This window comes from Colletes gigas, unplaced genomic scaffold (genome assembly GCF_013123115.1).
Source record: "Colletes gigas isolate AHSC1104 unplaced genomic scaffold, ASM1312311v1 Colletes_gigas_Sc00017, whole genome shotgun sequence".
NCBI classification, from domain to species: Eukaryota; Metazoa; Arthropoda; class Insecta; order Hymenoptera; family Colletidae; genus Colletes; species Colletes gigas.
This window is the reverse complement of record NW_025106646.1, coordinates 1,847,518-1,869,163: the sequence shown is the minus strand read 5'-3', so window position 1 is coordinate 1,869,163 and position 21,646 is coordinate 1,847,518. Positions and strand designations below refer to the sequence as shown.

Sequence of the window (21,646 nt, the reverse complement as noted above, 5' to 3'; positions counted from 1 at the left end):
CATAGAATATGGTTATCCATTAAAGGGAATACAAAAATTCAAAGTATAAGTTGCTCTTTCACGCGAAAAACGCCGAAAAAATCGGTTTTTGATTTTTGCTACTACGGCGCACCCTGCTAAAAAATCTGAAAAAATTCAGGGACATGACCAATAACAATATGCATTTACAGTAATTATATAAATCTGGTGTCTCGAAAGCTTCAATACGAAATCGGTATTTTTCTGCGTTTTTAATTTTTCACACTTAGGAATTGGAATCGAAAAATCGGAAAAAATTCTCAAACACGTATCTCAATAACCACAATGCACCAGATTTTTTTCATAATTTTCGTACTCGATTAAATAGGGGAAATAGGCACAAATTCGCTAATCCAAGTTTTCCCTATAACTACCCTTCCGAACAAGATAAGGGGTTGAAATTTGCCACAGAATGTTTTTTTTCTGATGCTCTATCGATGGATCCATAGTATTTCAAATTTGGTTCAAGGGTACATTTGTCCCCCTTATTCGGCTATACCCTTTTGACGACCCAATGTACGTTAGATCTATGATACATTCCTGGTTAGAATATAGCGAACTAATAAGGTTCTGTCACAGGCATGTGGTTTTGTTTGTACAAATTTCTCACTGGAGATAGTATGTATGATATTTAATTAAACAATTAAAAACAATAAAAAAAAAAAAACTTTAACCTTCGATTTTTAACATTGAATTTAGTTAACATATCACACGTGTGTTAAGGTTATTGATTATAAATTGAGGTGCAGGAACATTTTTTAAATATTTTTAATCTATCGAAATTTAACACGTTGCTTTCTTTTCGTTTCTTTTTTATTGAATCCAAAATATTGTGTACCCTCGTGTCACATAATACATGAATATCGTAGTTAACCTCCAAAAGCATGTTAACAACGTTTACAATACATGATTTATTTTAATAGCTCCGACAATAAAAAGTATAACTCAAATATTCAGAGACAATCAACATGAATAGAAATTCTCCGAACATTTTAATAACAGGTAATTTGTAATTTTAATAGTTAATGTAGTTTAAGTATAATGTTAGGTTAAACAAACAATGTTTTAATCATAGGTACACCTGGTGTTGGAAAAAGTTTAATGTCCCGTCTTTTATCAGAAATGACAGGGTTAGAATGGATTGATGTTAGTAAATTTGCTATTGAGAACAAATGTTTAGAAGAATACGATGAAATATATCAATGTCCTATTTTAGATGAAGATAAGGTAATTGTTTTCATAATCACATGTTTCACAATCTATGTTAATTAATAAACTACACATTTAAATTATAGTTATTAGACCACATGGAAAGTCTTATGTGCGAAGGTGGAAAAATTGTTGATTACCATGGAGCCGATTTTTTCCCAGAGAGATGGTTTGACATTGTGTTTGTCTTGAGAACTGATAATACAATCTTATATGATCGTTTAATCGAACGAGGTTATACAGGAAAAAAGTTAGAAGACAATATAGATTGTGAAATATTTCAAACTATCCTTGAGGAGGCAAGATCAGCTTACAGAGAAGAAATAGTTCATGAATTAGCAAGTAATAATTTAAATCAAGTCAGAGAAAATGTACATAGAATGTGCGAATGGATTGAGCAATGGGAAATAGATAATCAACAGGAATAAGTTAAATGTTATGAGTCATTATTTTTATCACATATTGCCCTGCTTTTGTTTTATATATATATATAACATATTGTAATGATATAAAGTGTTGATATATCAATAAGAGATGTAAGATAATTTGTAGGTAATAAAGTGCTATATAATAGCACACATTTTATATTACACATATGTTTATACAATTATATTATAGATGCTTTGTACACTTGAAAATATTTATATTCATTCTATTATACCTAAATCACGTTTTAAGTTCTTTAATCTAGTATGTATACTATCATAATACTTCATTCGTATAAGAAGAGTTTCTGCTTTTATGACATCATTTTCCCGAAATGCATCTGCAATTTCCCTGCATAAAAGAACAGCTGCATTAGTTTATGTCATGGACTACCATATTTCTCTTTAATTAAGAGGAAGTATTACATTGACAAATTATTTAACACCACTTCATTTTCTTGCATCAACTTTCTTATTTTTTCGTGATCATTTAATGCATCATCTATTTCCTCATTTTTTTCCATAATTTCCATTAAAAATTCTGCATTTATATTATCTGTTTCTTCTGGTATTGTTCTGTTATTTAATTCCAGCATATATAGCCCTCTTTTTAATGGATGTGACAATGTACTATAAGCATTATTTACCAGTGATGATAAATTTTCAGATAGTTGCTTTTCTTTCTATGAAAAACAGAATAACAAAATATGAATCTTTATATGGAAAGGTATAATTCCATAATATTTCATATACTTGCCTCTGATTTATTACTAAATTTGTCAGGATGCAATAATTTTTGAAGTTCTTTATATTTTCTTTGAACGTCTGTCACCGTTAGATCGTAACTTTTCGGAATACCCATTATTTCGAAATAAGTTACATTTTCGGGTGGTTTTTGTAAGATTTTACATTTAGAGCAAAATAGATCAGATTTATATGTAAAATTACAATTCCAACATTTTAACGGACTGTCGCTCGAGTATTGTGATATATTCGTTAAAATTAACAAAGGAAAGTTATGTTTTTCTGCACGATACGAATGTAAATTTCGTTGTTGCTGTATCAAGTTGAAATACGAAACGTTATAATTTTTCGTAAATTTAAAAATCGCTCTTCCCATGTACATTTTGTACTGTGAATGTCATAACCTATAAATTTATTAACATTGAAAACAGTATATATAGATTTCTAACTTTTTAACGAGTGCTAAGGAGTAACAAAGTTACAAATTTGCGACGGACTTGAAATTTTGATCTACTTTTTTAATAGGCTTCAACAATTTAAATATTAATAGGTCATTTATTACAATGAAACTATATTCGATACCGAATGTATAGTATTTTAATTGGCTGTTGATTTTAGAAGACAATTTGATCATGGGCTTAATTTACAAGTGGTCATTAGGTTCGCTGTTGTCAGCGATGTATTGATGAATTTTGAAACTATTAAAATCTCTAGTCCTAACTTAGAGAGCAAATTATCGATTAACAATCGGTGTTCATATAAGTTCATATATATGAAAATCAAAATATTTATTAACGATAAGTCCTTTTGTACAGTGTTTCTCAACTTTGTTTGGCTCGTAGCCCCCTTCCATCACGTGTATCGCATCCCGCAGATTTTCAAAATTATGTTTCTCGATAACTGAAGGTCGTACACAAAAATTTTGTTCTATATTTTCGACTTGTTTTTGTACGAATAATCACCCACTTCCTTAAAAGTTACTATTTGAATTAGCCAATCAGATTTTAAAACAAGATTTCACGTCTTCTATCTTCTACCTTCACGCTATTCGAGATCATTATATATTTAAGTAAGTAGGTGTGAAGTATCACGTGCCTGAGTTTTGTAGTTTGTGGATACTGATCCTACATTAGGTGGTTAATGAGCGAGATGAATTTAACACAAAATTAAACTTTATATAAGAAATTGTATTTTATTTTTACTGATAACCGGGAAGGACAGACACTCCTGGAATGATTTATCTTTCTTTCTATCACAAAGAAGCAAGGCCTCGTTTTATTAACTGTCGCTGAGCTTTAACCGACTTTCATACACGTTCGCGTTGATATTTACAATGTGCGTTCTCCTTGCGGATAGTATCTACACTAGTGTCCCTGATGGACGATCTGGTAACACTGCAGTGAAGTGGGCACTGCTAAAGATTTATATACCCTCACTCATGGCCACCATTTTAGACTACAGACCAATAAGAGTCAACGATAATCTTTGTATACGTTTGATTCGAGGCCCTCTATATAGTATTTAAGTGACAAGTTACTACTAGCGCTTGATATGATAAAAAGAAGAACTATGATAGTTTGTGAATTTCTTCTGTGTTGTACGGGTCTGTCAAACGTTATATGAAATGAAAATAAATAAAAAATGAAAAGCAATCCAAGAGAAAAGGTTTTTCTCAGTATTGAGCTGTTTAATTATAGTTAAATGTAAAGTTAGCATTACCATTTTTTTACATTTATCATACATATTACACGAAATAGCACGTATGCATACGCCGACGCAGCCGTCAACTATATAAGTGGTCGCGACAGATCTGCTCTACGGTGAGGTGCTCTTTCATTTTCACTATAGAAAGAAAGTTCATTTACGGTAACTAAAGTGTTTAAAGACAGTAAAAGAATAGGATTTCTGTGCGCGATACTTGCAAAAGAACGAAACTGTACAAATGGTGCGTCTGCAGCAGAACACATATGTTACATTGTTCAAATCTTGCAGAAAGGTCTCCTAAGAGAAGTGCCTTCGTTAAGAGGTTCTTCTTCTAGTAGTTAGGCATTGAGAATTTTCAAAATGACAGATAATCGAGGGAATTTCTCAATTCCAACGAATCAAAGTAAGTTAAAAGGCTAGAAAGTTTATTCATTAATGCAATAATCGTTTTAGCTACATAACCTACATGCTACTTTCTTTATTTTTGAGAAATCATATAATTTTATTCTACGTACACACGCACATATGTCGTGTGTATATGTACAAGTATATATATGTAAAGATACGTATAGCATACATACATATATGTGTATATATATTTATATTAATATGTAGACTCAGAGACAAACATAGTGGTATATAAATAAATGTTATACGGTATTATCTTTATGATAATGTCAATATTTTGACTAATTTTATTGTAAATGTTAGGTTCCAGCAGAACATTTAATTCTTTACGTTTGGATTTTGGATCCATCAGTGATGTTCAAAATGAACTGTCAGGTATAATATGTATAAAACATACATATTAAATGTAATCTATATATATACATTTAACTTTTATAATACTTGCAATTGTTTTATAACAGACAAGCGAAGGCAATTGAAGTCCAGTTTGCAAACGCAAGGAAGCGATATGTCGTTTAGTAATTCAACAAACTCTTCCATCTCCAACTCGACCGGAGCAACAGCTTGTCCACCAATGTAAGATATTTATTGAAACAAAGATACAGAATATTTAAATTATAGTTTTTAAACGATATCTTTTGTACAGTTATTATCACATTTAATAATAGATCTTTTCGTCCAAGTTTGCCTTTACCTTTGCCGAAATTACCATTGAGACCACGTTCTATAATTCCGCAAGATCTCCCTGACAAAACAAGGTAACAAAAATTACATATGTTAATTACTAAACATTACTTATATTCCAATGATGTTCATACATATTAAGAATGCATAATGTTATAGGGATAAACTACGAATGTGCCAGTCTATGCAAAGTACTGGAAAATTACAGTTATCGCCGAATGTGGTATACGATTTCACTAGCGAAGATCTTCAGGATGTAGGAGAAATAGGACGAGGGGGCTTTGGCACTGTAAATAAGATGATTCATAGGATAAGTGATACTGTTATGGCTGTGAAGGTATATACTTTAATGTTATTCAAACTAAAATATTATCCTATTGATAACTATAATAATAATTTATTTATAGAGAATTCGTTCTACGGTGGATCAACGGGAACAAAACCAACTACTAATGGATTTAGAAGTTGTAATGAAGTCTAATGAGTGTCCATGTATCGTGCAGTTTTATGGAGCTTTATTCAAAGAAGTATGTCTTTAGTAACGGTTAATTATAGGTATACCTGTTAACCATGCATTGCGTTGCGTTTTGTTTTGTTTTGTTTAGGGTGATTGTTGGATATGTATGGAACTTATGGACACCTCATTGGATATATTTTATAAGTTTATTCATGAGGTATTAAAGGAAAGAATACCAGAACGTATTTTAGGAAAAATTACTGTCGCTACGGTAAAAGCATTGAATTACCTCAAGGAAAAGTTAAGAATAATTCATAGGGATGTAAAACCTAGTAATATTCTATTAGATCGGCACGGTAATATAAAACTTTGCGATTTTGGTATATCTGGACAATTGGTAGATTCTATTGCCCGCACACGAGACGCTGGATGCAGACCGTATATGGCCGTACGTAAATTAATAGATTAAATGCTGAGTATTCGAAAGATTTTATGGATCTAATGCTTATTAATTGAAGCAGTTAATTGTAATATAATCTTTCAGCCAGAAAGGATAGACCCTCAGCGTGCAAGAGGTTATGATGTTAGAAGCGATGTCTGGTCATTAGGGATTACGTTAATGGAAATTGCGACTGGTTATTTTCCATATCCAAAGTGGAATTCAGTATTTGAGCAGCTTTATCAAGTGGTTCAAGGTGATCCACCACGGTTATCCCCAAACGAAAATGGAAACCATTTTACTATGGATTTTGTAAACTTTGTCAATACATGGTAAGTAGATTTAATATAGTAAACAACTATGAATTCTATTGGCTCATGCTACGATTAAATAATTATTTTTTTTATCTTTTTATCGTTACAGTTTAATTAAAGAAGAGACGCAACGGCCAAAGTACAATAAATTGTTAGAGCATCCTTTTATCAGAAAGGCAGAAGAAGATACGGTCGACGTTGCGGCGTATATAAGTGGCGTTCTCGATAACATGGTTCTCAGGGGATTGACGCCTTTTACTACCAATCGGCATTAAATTGAAAATATAAAAAGATCCACGTTTGTACCTTAATTTCTATTATTTTTCAAATTTTCAAACTGATTATTGTAAATGAGCAAGTCATTTGCACTTCAATTCTAGCGTAGGTAGTAAAATTTATCAACATCGATCATTGTTGATAATAAATAATTTTCTGTAGAATCATGTATTATCGTGTCACAGAGTTCTTATATACATAGCAATTAGAAGTGTTCTAATGACAAATTGTCATTTGCAGAATAATGCATAGGGTGAACATTCGAAACCGGCTTTTTCATTCAAATTATATTATGACAACACTTTGTAAAACTGAATCCATATTATTCGCTTCGTGTATAAGAATCCTGAGGATGAGAATGGCGTAATCCTAAAAATGTGGTATTCAGTGTATGGAATAAGAATATGACGATAACACAGTTTCTCAACTTTTTTCACTTGTAACCCTTCACGTTCTCATGCTCTCGTCTTATCTTTTTTCACATCCGTTAGACTATAAATTTTACAACTCCTTCCAGTAGATCCCACCAAATTAACGCTTGAATTATTATATGCAATACGTTATAATATCGTTTCTATAGTTTTCGCAACTCTATGACGTTATGACTAACGTGCGTACGTGTGTATTGTTTGGGTCAACAAAGAACGCAAAGAAACACGATTGTTCTTTTTGTAGTATAGAAGAAGAAAAATGTAAATGAAAATTATCAAGAAATTAAGGAGAAGGAAAAGTAATTCGTGTCGATTAGGATACAAATCATCGTATTCCTTAACTTTTTCTTCTCCTTTTCTGTCAAATACATTTTCAATTCTTGTACAATTCACTCAACTTTGATCGCATTAATTGAATAAAATCATATTTGACTGAAAGCTTACTCCGTTAAATTTAATATGTATATTATCTATTGTATATACATTAATCGCATTTATAGGTATGTGTATATACACATTATTCACCATACCATCAAATTACCAAATTTTTAACAGATGCCCAAACGATAGAGTTTCTCAAAACATTCGTACGCGAACCTTACACATCGACAGTTTGGAATGGAGCAAAATATAAATTACGTATGTAAAAAACATTTATGTCTATTCTTAAAACAGGCATTAAAGAGATTATATTTACCGGAAAATATAATATTTATTCATTTATCTAGACGTATGATAGTTGTGTGAATTACTGACTGATATTTTACCGAACACGTTAATTCAATAATTTGAATTAATCTTCGTTCGCGTGTGTGAAGAATAAAAGATTTCGTATGTTTTCAGAGTGTCTGGTTTATTTGCATTAAAAAAGAAGTGCAAAAACAAAAGCGAGATTGTCGAAAAGAATGTTTGGATGATGTTCATTATGATAAATTCATACATTATTTATTCAAGTAGGTATGTACCGTACAATCTGTTTCATTTTTCTTTATTCTTCATTTGGTAAAAACGAATTATTTGCATAGACGCGATATCTATAGAAGATACATAAAAAGAAAGGAATGTTAACCGTGATCGATAGGCTTGTGAAATGTACATATATCTGCATAAAGGTGTAAGATACCTATTTGATGTGTAGCTGTGGTATCGGTATCGTTCACCTGAGCAAGGAGATGGCGGTAGAATGGTGGCACCGGTGGTTGGTGGTTGTAATCGCAGTTTCTAAAGGTAACGTTGGTTCAAATTCGAATTGTTTGGTAACATTTTTCAACACTTTGCAAAATGGCGACGAACGAACCGAGACCAATACGCAACGAGTACAGAAATACTGTCCAACGATTGAAATAATTGAATTCTCCCGTGCGTGCATATTCATCGATAGTTGAACCAAGTGCATAAGATTCGATAAATTTTAATTTTCTAGTTTCACTAAAAAAAAAATGTAAGATATTAACAGACTTTTTTAGTTTTTTCTTTTCTTTTCAATATTTTCAGATTGAATGAAACACCAGAAGACCATCCTTTTGGTTGATCGACGCGGTACGACTGTTAAGGTGAATATTAAATGGTGTTTATTTATATTTTATATTACTTGTGTGACACCGAAACACAAGTGTCTTTGACCGCGGAGGGTAAAATAATTTTTCACTTTTTCACAGTTGACCATAGATTGCAATCACATTTAGCGTAAAAATTTGATAATAATTACTTGGATTAGTTTAAATTGTACTCTCTTTACGCGATCCTCTCGACGATTTTATCGTGTTTAGTTTATTACGCTTGATAATTGTTAAATATGTATCGTAAAAAATATTCTCTTACGATTCAATGGATAAAAGAAGCGTAATTGCCTTTTTCGCACGCATCTTCCTTTGGATTTTCAACCAACATCGTTGTTCGAACTATATTATCGCTACCTACCGTCGCTGCTACTGCTGCTGTGGTTGTCGGAATCAATTCCCTTGAATATTTTATGAGAGCACCATCGCTCTCCTCAAATCTATACTCACATTCGTGTCTATATTTGTAACTTCCTGGGGTAGTATGTAGCCTTTTAGGTTGCCCATTGATACGCGTCCACATCATGCTTCGTGCGATGCTCTATAAACATTTCTTACGGATACGCATTAAAAGTGATCGACCTCGAGTCGCCTTACTATTTTCAAGGAAACTCTAAGATCACACGATTAATTTAGTACAGGTTGCTTGTTCCCATCTACGCGGGTATTATTTGCAAATTTCTTTCCAATAATTCAGATTTCGTTTTAGTTTCTGGTACCAATGATGGTAAAAATAGTAAAGATTTTGTTCAAAGATTCTCATTGCAAATACATTACAATATTCACCTTGACCCTGAAATGTACAAATCTGAACTTAAGAAACATCCTTTTTATTTGATCGTTCTTGATCTTTGCTGACTTTAATGCATTCTTTTTCATAAACCAACGACTCGGTATCGTTTCGTTCATCTTCTCCCGTACGAATAATTTGCGCAGATCGAGAAGATCCAATCGTATGAATTTATTCAACAAAAGTTGGATATTTGTTTAGCAAGTTGTGAACTAAAGTCGAAATCCTTAGCGAAAGGGTCGAAGTCTCTCGCCCCTGTCTCGTACTTTTATTCGATACAAGAAGCACCTTGCATCTTCCGATTGAATCGCCCTCGCGAAATTAACTGGAAATTTGTACGCGCATCGTGCTCGTGGCGTTTTCCGCTGATCAATAAAAGTATCATCGTCCAAAGTGGGTGGATTTAAAAGCATTTACCCTCCCGAGTCTAAAGAATCCTATTTGTGAAAAAATGCAAGCACGCTTGTACGTTTCTAAATTGTCTTTCATTTGCGCACAGCCCTCGCAACTTCACCCTAAACGTTTTCTATAATGTCCGGAGACGAACCTGCGAACTGGCACATGGCTTTATTAGAAATATTCAGGGACGCATCGTGCAGGTGTGCAGGTTGTTCACCGTACAAGGGTGGTTAATCGACAGGACGTCATTCAGATCGATTGAAAGTTGAAAGGACACGTTTATCTCGCTGGAGAATAAAATGTCGGGCTGATTCGAAATTTAGTCTGATACACCCTTACCACTTCCATCGTAATATCGAAGATTATGGAAGAACGAAGTAGAAAATGCTAAATTATTATTTAGCCATCTTGCGACGACGTTGTCTTTTATACAGGGTGTTCGGTACTCCTGGGAAAAATTTTAATGGGAGATTTCAGAGGCTAAAATAAGACGAAAATCAAGAATATTAATTTCTTGACTGAGGCTTTGTTAAAAAGTTATTAAAAAATTTCAAATCATTCTGAAAAAATTATTTTTGGTTACAGGGGTCAATTACAAGCATTTTTGGTGAATACACATACCTTTGAAATCCTACCCGCTTTGGAGAAAAAAATTCGAGTAGATACTGAAATTTTTAGACGAAATTAAAAAATTTCAAATCATACTAAAAAAATTATATTTAGTTACAGGGGTCAATTACAAGCATTTTTGGTGAATAGACATGCCCCAAAATCCTACGCACTTTCGAGAAAAAAATTCTTTACCAAAAATCTAATGGGAGACCAGAAATTCTTCTCTGAAACATGCGAATCTTTAAAACGTCATAATTTCTGAACGGACTGGAGGATTTTAATGTTTCAGAAAGCAATCAACGCGTATTTTAGTGGAGATTATGTAGAAATTCTAACAATATTGAAAAAGTTGTTCCTTAACACAGTAAAGTGAGAAAAACCCTCTAAAACTGGTCCAATTATCAAACGGTCATAACTGCTGCAATAGTAGAGGTATCACATTGAAATTTTTTTCTAAAGCAGAGCCCATGGATACCTATAAAAAAGTATTAAACAACTTTTCTGTAGAGCGTCAAACAAATTTATTAAAAATGAAAAAGTAATTTTTAAGAAAAATCGGCAAGGGTAGGTGCCTAAATTCGGCGAAAAGAAAAATTTCAAATCGTTCTGGAAAAATTACATTTAGTTACAGTGGTCTAGTACAATTATTTTTAGTGAATAGACATACTCCTGAATTCCTAACCATTTTCGAGAAAAAAATTGAGTAAATGGACAAATTCGACGAAATTAAAAAATTTCAAATCAGTATAAAAAAATTATTTTTGGCTACAGGGGACAATTATAATCATTTTTTATGAATAGACATACCCCTAAAATCCTAACCATTTTCGAGAAAAAAATTCCTTTCCAAAAATATAATTTCTGGTCAGAAAAGTTACCCCGACATTTCATGCGAATCTTCAAAATGTCATAACTTCTGAACGGATTGGAGGATTTTAATGTTTCAAAAAGCAATCAATGCGTATTTTAGTGACGAATATGTAGAAATTCTAACAATATTGAAAAAGTTGTTCCTTGACATAGTAAAGTGAGAAAAACCCCCTAAAACTAGTCCAATTTTCAAACGGTCATAACTGCTGCAATAGTAGAGGTATCACATTGAAATTTTTTTCTGAAGTAGAGCCCATGGGTGCCAACAAAAAAGTATTAGACAACATTTCTGTACATCGCCAACCAAATTTATTAAAAATCAAAATCAAATTTCTATGAAAAATCGACAGGGGGTGCTTCAACGGAAAAAAAAATTTCAAATCGTTCTGAAAAAATTATATTTAGTTACAGGGGTCAAGTACAATTATTTTTAGTGAATAGACATACCTCTGAATTCCTAACCATTTCTGAGCAAAAAATTCAGTTACGAGCGGAACTTTAAACGTTAATAACTTTTTAACGAAGCCTCCATCGATAAATTAGTATTCTTGATTTTCGTCTTATTTTGACCTCTAGAATCTCCCATTCAAATTTTTTCCCAGTGGTGGTCTAATACCATGTATAATAGGATATTTAAAACAGTGTAAAAAGTAAGGGTGCACGTGCGTGTCCCCGAAGAGGTTGAGAAACGTATTTTTCCGACAACAATTGGTATTGGTAGATGGTGATAAAACGAAAAGTGATCATGACTCAGAACCTGACGCGACTGGCGGTCAGGGGAGGGTAGCAGGTGCTACTATTGTCGGTGCTGGTGGTACTGGTGGTGCTGCTGGTGTTACTATTACTGCAGGGGTAGCCAGGTGGGTAAGCCAGCAGGGGAACGGATGTTCCCAGGAGATTATTGATCGTGCAGGTAGATACTTCCACTTGGACTACATAAATGGCACGAAACTTTGCTACAACGTACAGCTGAATTTCTATCTTTTTTTCCAATGAATTTTTCTTTCGTTATTCGTCGAAAGCCGTTTGCAAACAGCATTGCACAACTTCCAGACGTTGCATTTCGATAGAAAAAATAATCTCTTCTTCGAACTGTCCTCCATTACCTTTGTCATCGTAAAGGAAAAAAACAATGATCCTGATTCTAAACTCTAATTTGTTTTTGGACCGATTCGAACACCTCGGCGTTTCGATCTTCTTCCATGATTATACGAAAAGAGGGTTGGTCGAATATTTGGATAACGCCCACGTGAAGGTTGCTGCGTAGAGGGTGAAGTTGCGTCTGCGTTTCGTGGGATTTTGTCAGGGGGATTTCACCCTAACGATCCTAACGTACCTCGGCCAATGATAAGCCGAGTTCTGAAATTTAACACGCCATTCTCGGCATCGTCGAATAGCTGTGCTTCTTTCCCCTCCATTTTGCCGGTGGATATCGTAACCGACGGTCACTGCCTTCCTGATTCGATCAATGAAAGTACCTCTACTACGCGACTAGATTATGCGACCACCTCTAGTTTATTGTCAAATGATTTTTACCTGCTTTTTCAATACGGTCGTCTGCTTTTTATTAACACAAAAAAACATACAACGTAACTTCCAAACCTAATTAATCCCATTCTTACCGCTATTTATTTATTTATTTATTCATTATCTAAGTACGTTGCCATCGATCGGTTAAAAGGTTCGACCTCTTTTATTGTTTTATTTCTCGATGCTTTCGCGCAAAAGATACCTATGTAAATCGATTAGTTTATAAACCGTTGATAATATAAAAAATAAAACCACGGAGGAAACTCCTTTTCAAATTGCTTTTTGCTCACCAACTCGTATTTTCAGAGAGATTGTACGCGAAATTTTGCTATCGTATATAAATTCTTTTGTTTTTATCGTAAAAATAATATTGCAAAAATATTTTTTAGTTTATTCGTGTCCTAAAGCTTTTTTCCTAGATACGAGCGAAACTTTCTTTCGTTGAAGCAAAGTTTCATCGCAAGGTATACGTGGCACTAGAATGGTGTAAAAGTTATTATTCTCACGCTTTCCCAACTTTTCTAACTTCTCCGGACTCTCTCGAAATATCAATGTTCCTAATCGAAGCGATGAAAAATACATTCGTTACTTTTAATAATCGAAATTGCTTGGTTGCAAGACGAAAATTTGGTTGGCGAACAATGTATTTTAAAATATAAAAGCAAAAATGCATTTCAATCGATGGTAACAACATTAATCATTGCAACGTTTGTTGAAGTAACAAATAATAAAAAAAAAGAGCTTTGCTCAAAATCCCTTTTTTATTTTTTGAGTTTTTACGTGTACCCTTCTCTCCGTAAAAAAATAAAAAAGTATAGAATGAACAATATTCAAGCATCGTTGTAAATAAACATTATACAAACGTCAAGAAACTGTGAAATGTTATATTTTGACATACACTGTGCAGCAAGTTATTTGCATTGCCTTCTATGAACAGTGACGTTCCCACGGTTTTAAGGAATTTGTTAAGTATAAATTCTTTTTGCCTTGAAAAAAAATGTCTAATCTGATTTTAAGGTCGTGTGCTTATACACGGAAAACTCCAGAATGAATAAACCGCACAAGTCGAGGACTTGCTGTATACATGCATAATACGTGCAAGGACATAAGTGGAAGCATAACCGCGTTTCTACGAATCCGAATAACTCGGGGACATAATGCTGTCCACCGACCGAAACGTTATTCGATGTGGAACTGGAATATCGAAATTGACATCAAACAATTGCTAATAATTTCAAATGGAAAAGTGAGAACAGCCGCAAGCAATAACATTTTGAATGTGTCTGAGAAGATTGGAAATCAAGAGAAGCAAATTATAAAGACGGAACAGAAAACTACGTTGGAAAAATTTAAATGAGCGTAATGCGAATTTAAATAGATGAAAATTTAATAAAATGGAGCAACAAGAAGATTTAAAGCAATAGAAAATATTAAGTTTATATTTATTTGCTATTCCGTTATGATATACGATTTTCTATAATTCGTCTTTCTTTCGTAAATGGTCAAAGTAAAATTATCATTCTTTTCTCTATCATTTAACGAATATTGAAACAAAAGGAACGAGTTGTAACAGTACGACCTTCAGTATGAAAATATATGTTTATTGAACGATACCACGCAATTCTAAAGCGTTTGTTAAAAATTTTCATAAGAAACGGCGAATGCTAGATTAATTTTATTAAGAATAATTGTGATTATTCAAAAGAAACACGAAGGATCGACAAAGTTAACACTAGATTTACGGACAGAAATTTAAATCTACCATATTAACAATTATATTAAAATACAGTTTGTCTTTTAATTAAGATATATATTCGTAGCGTTAGATTAATCAAATTCAGCATAAATGAATGAAAAATAATATTTATGAGTTCTGTAAGCTTCAGTATGGAGTCTGACATTTGTCAAACTACCATATTAACAATTATATTAAAATACAGTTTGTCTTTTAATCAAGATATATATTCGTAGTGTTAGATTAATCAAATTCAGCATAAATTAATGAAAAATAATATTTATGAGGTCTGCAAGCTTCAGTATGGAGTATGACATTTGTCAAACTATCATATTAACAATTATATTGAAATACAGTTTGTCTTTTAATCAAGATATATATTCGTAGCGTTAGATTAATCAAATTCAGCATAAATTAATGAAAAATAATATTTATGAATTCTGCAAGCTTCAGTATGGAGTCTGACGCTTGTCAAATCGAAGGGTTCCGAAAATCTAGTGTTAATAAACGTAATCTAAATGAAACATAGCGAATTGTCTGCGTGAGAAAATTATTGACTTGTGAATATATATTTGTATGACGTATGTATGTTACCGTCGTGTCTGACATGATCGTGGCACAAGTGTCCTTCCGGTTGAGAAAATTGTGATAAAACGAAACGCGAAAAGAGAACGTGGCAAATATTATGATAAATAAGAAAGGCGAGGGAATGGTTCCCCTGTTTATTGCGAGGGAAGAGTGCCGTAGGTTTAAATAGCACGTATGTACATATGGTCCACCTGCAAAAGGAAGCCAACACCTGTCCCGCGCGGCGACCACGACCAATGGTTCACGACAAGAAACTAGATTCAAAGTGGGGGATTATCAGGGCTCTCGCTACCCCGTACTACTAGTTTCATTCGAACGATCATGCGGTTTAGACATTTTACCGTGTATGTAGGTGGAAACGTATGTATACACTGTAATAATAAATCGTTTCTCGTGTAAAATTCTTCGCTAAGACCGACAAACACGAATTTACCGCGAACGTTTCGGGTCATCGGGAAGCCTCAATTTGTCGCTGATCGTTAAAAATAATCGAGAGACTCCGTGATCGTCGCGTACGAACGTCACGTTACCGTTTTTCAGTGTATTTTATCCGTCCAGTGTTGTTTGTTTTCGCCTATTTTCCAAAGAATGTAAAATTTTCTAATCGTCGACGCGAGCAATCAAAAAAATTTTCGTTCGCATTGGCGATTATCTTGTAAAGGATATATTCGCGTCAGACGCAGTATTATACGCCGGTGAGTTCAGAATGTGAACTTGGGATATGCAGACTGCTACCAATTGGACACAGTAATTTTCTTTGTCGATCGATGGAACGAATTCTCATTGTTAACTATCTGAATTTTACACCACCGCGAAACGTTTTATTTCCCGTGATGCTAGTCTTCGTTTCTTACTTTTAGACCTTTCAAGGTTCTCGTTATTGACAATTGATGATATCTATATATCAAATAATAATAATAATATAAACTTTTGGCCGAGTATGTAAATTACAATGGCTAGAAAGTAAAAATAAAGATAAGCTTATATCTCGATTCATAATGTTTCTTAATTAGATTATTCCGAAAAAGACAAGCATTTAAACGAAATATTTAAATGTTAATAATAATAACATACGCACGAATGTTTTCTCAATATCGCGAGTTTTCTACACCGTGCCATAAATACCTAAACTACCCCTATCGTTGCGTTTTTGCGTCGTTGCTATCATTTATAACGAACGTTTTAAATTTAATATTTACGTTAAATAACAACTTTTATTTATCGATATTTTTAATTGTAAATCGTATAAACGTTATTAAAATGAAAAGAAATTAAATAATATTATCTTCGCCATAAATGGCGTTATGGGTTCTAATGAAAGATGTGTGAAAGATTTAAATAATTACAGGCATTTAGACTAAAATAGATTAAATTGTTCAGTATCTTTTATGTAAAAAGTCATGGTTAAAAAAAGCCTTCGCGTGAAACACTTTTATCATTGAAAAATAATTTTGGTAACAAATCAAAAGGTCAGAAAGGCAATAAAAAATTGTTTCGACGCGTTTATAGAAATAAAGATCACAAAAGATTGATTGGGAACGTTAAGTGGTGCGTGGTGGGTGGCACGTGCGTTGTTCAAGTTCTGGTTGCTTTTTGTACAGGTTCTTGTCACCTGTTTCGTACTTATGCGATGAGAAACAACCAAAATGAAGGCAGAGGTGATCGAAATTGAAACACCAACGGATCGCGATTCGTCATTTATCAGGGAGAAGATGCACAGCGAAGACTACGGTGTCGAAGCAGAGTTAACGAGTCTTACGTGGTTGCAATCGCTCGATATTACGAGTGCTTCTAATTTACCAACGCCACCCTGTTCTCCATCTCCGCCGCCCGTTACCAGACAAGCGAGGAAAAAGTTATCGCCTTTAATTAAGGCCGAATTAGGTAAATAACATTCCTTTATTCCTACGATGTTCACCGTTAAAACAATTCTCTGTTATATTATGGTAAAATTTGTTGCCCGTACCGTTCACGCTTAGGAAAAACTTTATTGATTCGACTAAAGTTTAAAAATCTCTGTGACAATTAGAAACAATTATTTTTACAAACAATATTTACTCTGTGAAATAGTAACCTCGAGTGTTTGGAATAATTTATTTAAACATTTTCATTTTAGTATAAATACGAATAGTTAACACTGATATGATGTGGAGACTGCAACGATACTCGAGAAAGCAAAATTAAAATTATTACAAGCACTTAAATTGCGCAAGAATTGTCGTAGAAAATAATTTTTTATTTTCACAGATCTAGCTGAAAATGCTGAGAAGTATCGGATCGATCCCGATGCAAAACCGCCATTTTCGTATGCTACAATCATATGTTTGGCGATGCGTGCAAACAACAATAAAGTATCCCTCTCAAACATATACGCATGGATTCGAGAAAACTTTCTATTTTACAAATATGCTGACCCAGCATGGCAGGTACGAGAATTAAAATAAAACAAAAAAAAAAGAAGAAAGAAATTTGGATAAAATCATTTTTCTTTTTAAACGACTGAGTAAGAAACTAAAACGTGTTCGTTAATTTTAAATAGAATTCGATTCGACATAATCTATCGTTGAATAAGTGTTTCGTGAAGCTGCCACGGTCGAAGGACGAGCCCGGAAAGGGTGGTTTCTGGAAGTTAGATTTAGAAAGAATGGAAGAAGGTAGAAAATCGAAACGACGTGCAACGATATCTCAACGAATCCGTGGATCAAAGAAACAAACGGCCATGACAACGATGGTATTAAATAATGCACAAGAGAATTGCGCGCCATCAATCAGCTGTCTATCGACGCTGTACGAGACTCCGCCTAGCAGCGTATCTCCTCCGATCCCAGACTGTCTCTCAGAAATCCCCGACTCTACGCAAGTTAGTTTAAGCGAAGACGATCTTACCGGTTTGCTAATAGCCACCGCAGGCTGGGACGAGAATCAGTTGGATCTTTTAGATTCCCTTCTGGACACCCTTTAAAATTAACCGATCGATTGTTTATTTATTTTTTTTTTTTTTACAAGAGTTGAAAAACGATTTTTTAACCGAAACGTATGTACTTGCCGATATTCGATTTCCATCCTCTTGGAATTAATGCGTTTTCGATCTTTGTCGTAACTGAGAATTTAATTTAAATATATAATATTGTGACCTTTTCTATTTCAGTGTTAATAAAAGTTGAGAGGGTATACAATGTACACAATTTTTTTTTTTTGCCACTGCATCGTGATTGCATCGTTCATGATACAAACTACATAAATAGCTATCTTTCCTTTTATCCAGTTTGTTAAAACTATCGTTTCGTTAAACGTTTAATTGCCCGAGTTTACCAAACGTTTATATATGTCTCTTTATTTATTACCCTTTGTATAATTATATTTATTTCCTTTTCTCTTTTTTCTGCTTCGAAACACTAATCTATTATGAATTACGTATACGTGTATAATATATTCTGCTAGAATAGAAAGGATTTGAATTTAACTTTCAATTTAACACTGTGAAAAAATATTACCAGGCATGTATATTTCTATGCACAAACAATAAAATAATTATGACAAGATAATACATAGTGTACAAATATATATATTTGCACAGTTCCAGTTATTTGAAATTAAAATATTTTTTAATACACAGAAATAATATTTAAACGTATTACCGAAGAAGATAGAAGGTGGGTTGCCGATTTGGAGTTTCTTTACTTTATAATGGACGACATAGTGGTTCGGGATTATGTGGTTTAGAAGTAGATTTCAAGCCTGACTGCAAGCATGTACCCAATTGCATTAATTATATTTTATTTAAAAAAATAAACATTATTTCGTGTATCCATAAATGTTTTAATACGTCCTCTAAACAATAAATTACTAAACATGCAAGGCTATACGATTTACCTAGTGAGTTCAAAGAGGGGAAGAGGTCTCACAAAAATCTTACCTTTAGGAATAATTAATTAAAATAGAAATAATAAATTTTAGAAACGTAGATAATGTAATTCATGATTACTTTCTTTAATAATTTATTCATTTTCGTAACGTTAGGTGAAGCGAGCCACGTGTCCCCTGACCCCTGTGCCGTCTCAACTGATATCTTCTCAGCAACCCATGATACATATTCTCTGTCTTTTTCGCACAATATTCCCCTCTCTCTACAGCCGTTCGTCGACCTCTTTCCTATTCTGTGCTCCTGTTATCATTCTAGTAGTTAGAATCCCACTTCACAGAAGGCGCCATATATTTTTGAAACTTCTAACGCAAAGATCGAGAGAATATGTAAATGACGAACACGCGTGCATGCCTTTTTTGGCTTATTTTTTGTTAAATAAAAAAAAAAAACCGGACATGGGGATGAAGGTGCCCACTGAGGAGGTGTTGGACCAAAGGCAAAAGAGTGGGTGGGTGAAGTTCAGGGTGGAGATGGAAAAGAAGGGAAGGAAAAAAGGCAAGGAGTATTTTAAGACATTTTGGGTCAGTAGTAAGGGGGAGAGGTTTAAACCGTGGTTTGAAAAGTTAAGAGGGGTGAATAGGGGAGTGATTAGGCTGGTCTCCAGGATAAGGGCTAATCGTTATAATCTAAGAGGGTCATTGGCAAGGAAAGGTTTGATTAGAGACGAAAGGTGAGAGTGTGGGCAGGGGGAGGAGAATGTGGAGGTGAAGGAAATAGCGAAGGTAGGGGAAGACGTGGTAGGGTTGTTGGCGATGGATAGGACCAGGGTATGTATAGGGTAATGAAGGGTTTTTTTGATAAGATAGGGAAGGATTTGTGAAGAAAGAAAAGAAGATGGATGGAGGAGTCGGGTCGCGGTACATGGGGAAAGTTAGGTGGAAGAGGAGGGGAGAGGAGGATGTTCCTAACGGGGTAGAGATAACTAGTAATTAAGACTAGAGATTAAGTTGTTTTATTTTAGTTTTATTTTCTTTTTTTATTAGTTTAATTTTAGTTGTAAGTGACTGCTGAGAGCTAAGAAGGAGAAGATGAGGAGGAGGAGGAGGAGTTAAAAAAGTAGAAAGAAGGGGAATAACTGAAGTAAGAAACATGAGACAGGTGGAAATAGGAAACAGAAAATTCAGAAAGAAAACGAGAAAACAAATAAAAATATAGGAAAATAAGAAAAAAAAATAGTTAATTTTATTTGTGAATTTTCTTTACGAAATATTTAATATGTCTAAATAAAATACATGTTGCCTTTTCATTCTTAAGTATGTGTGTCTAAAAATAATGTTCTTTCAATTTTGCAAATAATTATATCTAGGAAGTTAAATTACTCAAATTATCCACACAAGATTGACGTTACAGAAACCAGACTGAGAGACTAGAATAAGATTACAAGTTTCATCTACCTATTTTACATTATTTTGGACAGAAGTTTAGATTCTCTTAGAAACTTAGTAAGGTTGTCTTTTGATGTTGGTTCAATCTTAGAGAGATTGCGGTGGGTTCTATAGTTTGGCAATGAAAAGATTTTTTAGCCTTTGTTAATTAAGTTTACATGTGTTTCTAGTACTTCAGGATAAAATTCCGCCGTAAAATTAGATGTCGCCTCTGTGACTTTGGTTTTCCTTACAGATCATGGGGGGATTACCGCGTATCTCGTATTCAGTTAGATTTAGATTCGTCAATCTTCTAACGAGGGTGGTATAAAAAAATGACTAATTCATAACTAAAAGATTTACTCGTAAAACAAAACTTATGCTACGGATTATTTTACTATGGTTTTGTTAACCTATAAGAAATTTTGGATATATTCTTACTACGTTACGTTATTAAAAAATAATAACTACCGCAATAACAGAATTTACGTTTAAAGTAATAATTCAAATAAAATATACAAATGTAATGGAATATCTTTGGACTTAAGTATGTACACTGATATGTGGTACACCGATTTTGCAATGTGGAAATTACCTTTACATTCATTGCGAATTGCATGGTTTTGTCAGTGGAAAATTATACATATAAAATTATTTATGTTACGTAAAACTTCATGTATGGTTTCAATAACATAAAATAATGTTTCAATAACATTTGGATACGATAGAAGTAAGCAATAACATGTAACAATGAAAGCATGTTCGAGATGCAAGTCATGAGCTATGCGTTTACAAGAAATTTCCTGTCGATTTAGCGCGAACTCTTCGGTGCAATTCCTGCACTTCTAATGACACGTGGTTTTAAAAGTACAGTACTTGTAGAATATAAACAATTCAGTGTTTAGAAATTATAAAAATTCAAAATGATGTTAAAATTAGATCGGGTAATTATAAAATGTTAACATATTAGTAGATTTGCCTCATCATGCATGTAAATAAATAATGCAACATTCACTTTGTTGGTTCTCTGTTTTGGCGCCATACGGCGGTTGCATCGTTCGAAGAGTTATCTTCGATTCAGATGCAATTCTATATACGTAGTTTTTTATGGTCACAGTGAGCCGTCATGGGACGCCATGTTTATACTGTAGGTGGTGTGGTGCGG

General features: G+C 33.5%; 4 protein-coding genes across 11 annotated transcripts; 3 read left to right on the top strand and 1 right to left on the bottom strand.

The window, feature by feature from the left end:
* Nucleotides 1-566: 566 nt before the first annotated feature.
* On the top strand, nt 567-1,692 carry LOC122400359 (adenylate kinase isoenzyme 6). 4 transcript variants are annotated; one of them, XM_043401779.1, is made up of 4 exons: nt 567-636; nt 942-1,020; nt 1,094-1,245; nt 1,314-1,692. In XM_043401779.1, the coding sequence occupies exons 2-4, from the start codon at nt 987-989 to the stop codon at nt 1,653-1,655; spliced, it is 528 nt and encodes a 175-aa protein (XP_043257714.1). In that variant the 5' UTR covers nt 567-636; nt 942-986; the 3' UTR covers nt 1,656-1,692. The 4 variants fall into 4 exon arrangements, with proteins under 4 accessions (XP_043257714.1, XP_043257717.1, XP_043257716.1 ...); XM_043401782.1 differs by having other exon boundaries at nt 622-640; XM_043401781.1 differs by lacking the exon at nt 567-636 and adding an exon at nt 637-761.
* Nucleotides 1,693-1,874: 182 nt separating this feature from the next.
* Nucleotides 1,875-3,744, bottom strand: LOC122400362 (iron-sulfur cluster co-chaperone protein HscB). Its single transcript, XM_043401787.1, has 3 exons — nt 2,410-3,744; nt 2,079-2,335; nt 1,875-2,004 (listed from the first exon to the last, which is right to left on the bottom strand). The coding sequence occupies exons 1-3, from the start codon at nt 2,776-2,778 to the stop codon at nt 1,875-1,877; spliced, it is 756 nt and encodes a 251-aa protein (XP_043257722.1). The 5' UTR covers nt 2,779-3,744.
* A 272-nt stretch (nt 3,745-4,016) lies between these two features.
* On the top strand, nt 4,017-7,727 carry LOC122400312 (dual specificity mitogen-activated protein kinase kinase 4). Of its 3 annotated transcripts, none has more exons than XM_043401703.1 (10): nt 4,017-4,216; nt 4,389-4,503; nt 4,812-4,883; nt 4,970-5,084; nt 5,177-5,266; nt 5,352-5,529; nt 5,600-5,719; nt 5,798-6,097; nt 6,194-6,420; nt 6,512-7,727. In XM_043401703.1, exons 2-10 carry the CDS (start codon nt 4,461-4,463, stop codon nt 6,675-6,677), a joined length of 1,311 nt encoding a protein of 436 aa, XP_043257638.1. In that variant the 5' UTR covers nt 4,017-4,216; nt 4,389-4,460; the 3' UTR covers nt 6,678-7,727. The 3 variants fall into 3 exon arrangements, with proteins under 3 accessions (XP_043257638.1, XP_043257640.1, XP_043257639.1); XM_043401704.1 differs by lacking the exon at nt 4,017-4,216 and adding an exon at nt 4,251-4,262; XM_043401705.1 differs by having other exon boundaries at nt 4,017-4,503; nt 5,192-5,266.
* A 520-nt stretch (nt 7,728-8,247) lies between these two features.
* LOC122400363 (forkhead box protein J1-B-like) lies at nt 8,248-18,155 on the top strand. Of its 3 annotated transcripts, XM_043401788.1 has the most exons (5): nt 8,248-8,336; nt 8,604-8,662; nt 16,794-17,076; nt 17,440-17,618; nt 17,732-18,155. In XM_043401788.1, exons 3-5 carry the CDS (start codon nt 16,839-16,841, stop codon nt 18,152-18,154), a joined length of 840 nt encoding a protein of 279 aa, XP_043257723.1. In that variant the 5' UTR covers nt 8,248-8,336; nt 8,604-8,662; nt 16,794-16,838; the 3' UTR covers nt 18,155. The 3 variants fall into 3 exon arrangements, with proteins under 3 accessions (XP_043257723.1, XP_043257725.1, XP_043257724.1); XM_043401790.1 differs by lacking the exons at nt 8,248-8,336; nt 8,604-8,662 and adding an exon at nt 15,513-15,552; XM_043401789.1 differs by lacking the exons at nt 8,248-8,336; nt 8,604-8,662 and adding an exon at nt 15,521-15,887.
* Nucleotides 18,156-21,646: the final 3,491 nt, after the last annotated feature.

Bases quoted from the DNA above. Each gene is read 5' to 3' on its own strand.
- LOC122400359 (XM_043401779.1), top strand. From the start codon at position 987: ATGAATAGAAATTCTCCGAACATTTTAATAACAG. The intron at 1,021-1,093 runs GTAATTTGTAAT...TTTTAATCATAG, and splicing joins TCCGAACATTTTAATAACAG to GTACACCTGGTGTTGGAAAA. The intron at 1,246-1,313 runs GTAATTGTTTTC...TTTAAATTATAG, and splicing joins CTATTTTAGATGAAGATAAG to TTATTAGACCACATGGAAAG.
- LOC122400362 (XM_043401787.1), bottom strand. From the start codon at position 2,778: ATGTACATGGGAAGAGCGATTTTTAAATTTACGAAAAATTATAACGTT. The intron at 2,336-2,409 runs GCAAGTATATGA...TGTTTTTCATAG, and splicing joins AATTTAGTAATAAATCAGAG to AAAGAAAAGCAACTATCTGA. The intron at 2,005-2,078 runs GTAATACTTCCT...TCTTTTATGCAG, and splicing joins GTGTTAAATAATTTGTCAAT to GGAAATTGCAGATGCATTTC.
- LOC122400363 (XM_043401788.1), top strand. From the start codon at position 16,839: ATGAAGGCAGAGGTGATCGAAATTGAAACACCAACGGATCGCGATTCG. The intron at 17,077-17,439 runs GTAAATAACATT...TTATTTTCACAG, and splicing joins TTTAATTAAGGCCGAATTAG to ATCTAGCTGAAAATGCTGAG. The intron at 17,619-17,731 runs GTACGAGAATTA...AATTTTAAATAG, and splicing joins ATGCTGACCCAGCATGGCAG to AATTCGATTCGACATAATCT.
- LOC122400312 (XM_043401703.1), top strand. From the start codon at position 4,461: ATGACAGATAATCGAGGGAATTTCTCAATTCCAACGAATCAAA. The intron at 5,085-5,176 runs GTAAGATATTTA...ATTTAATAATAG, and splicing joins GCAACAGCTTGTCCACCAAT to ATCTTTTCGTCCAAGTTTGC. The intron at 5,530-5,599 runs GTATATACTTTA...ATTTATTTATAG, and splicing joins ATACTGTTATGGCTGTGAAG to AGAATTCGTTCTACGGTGGA.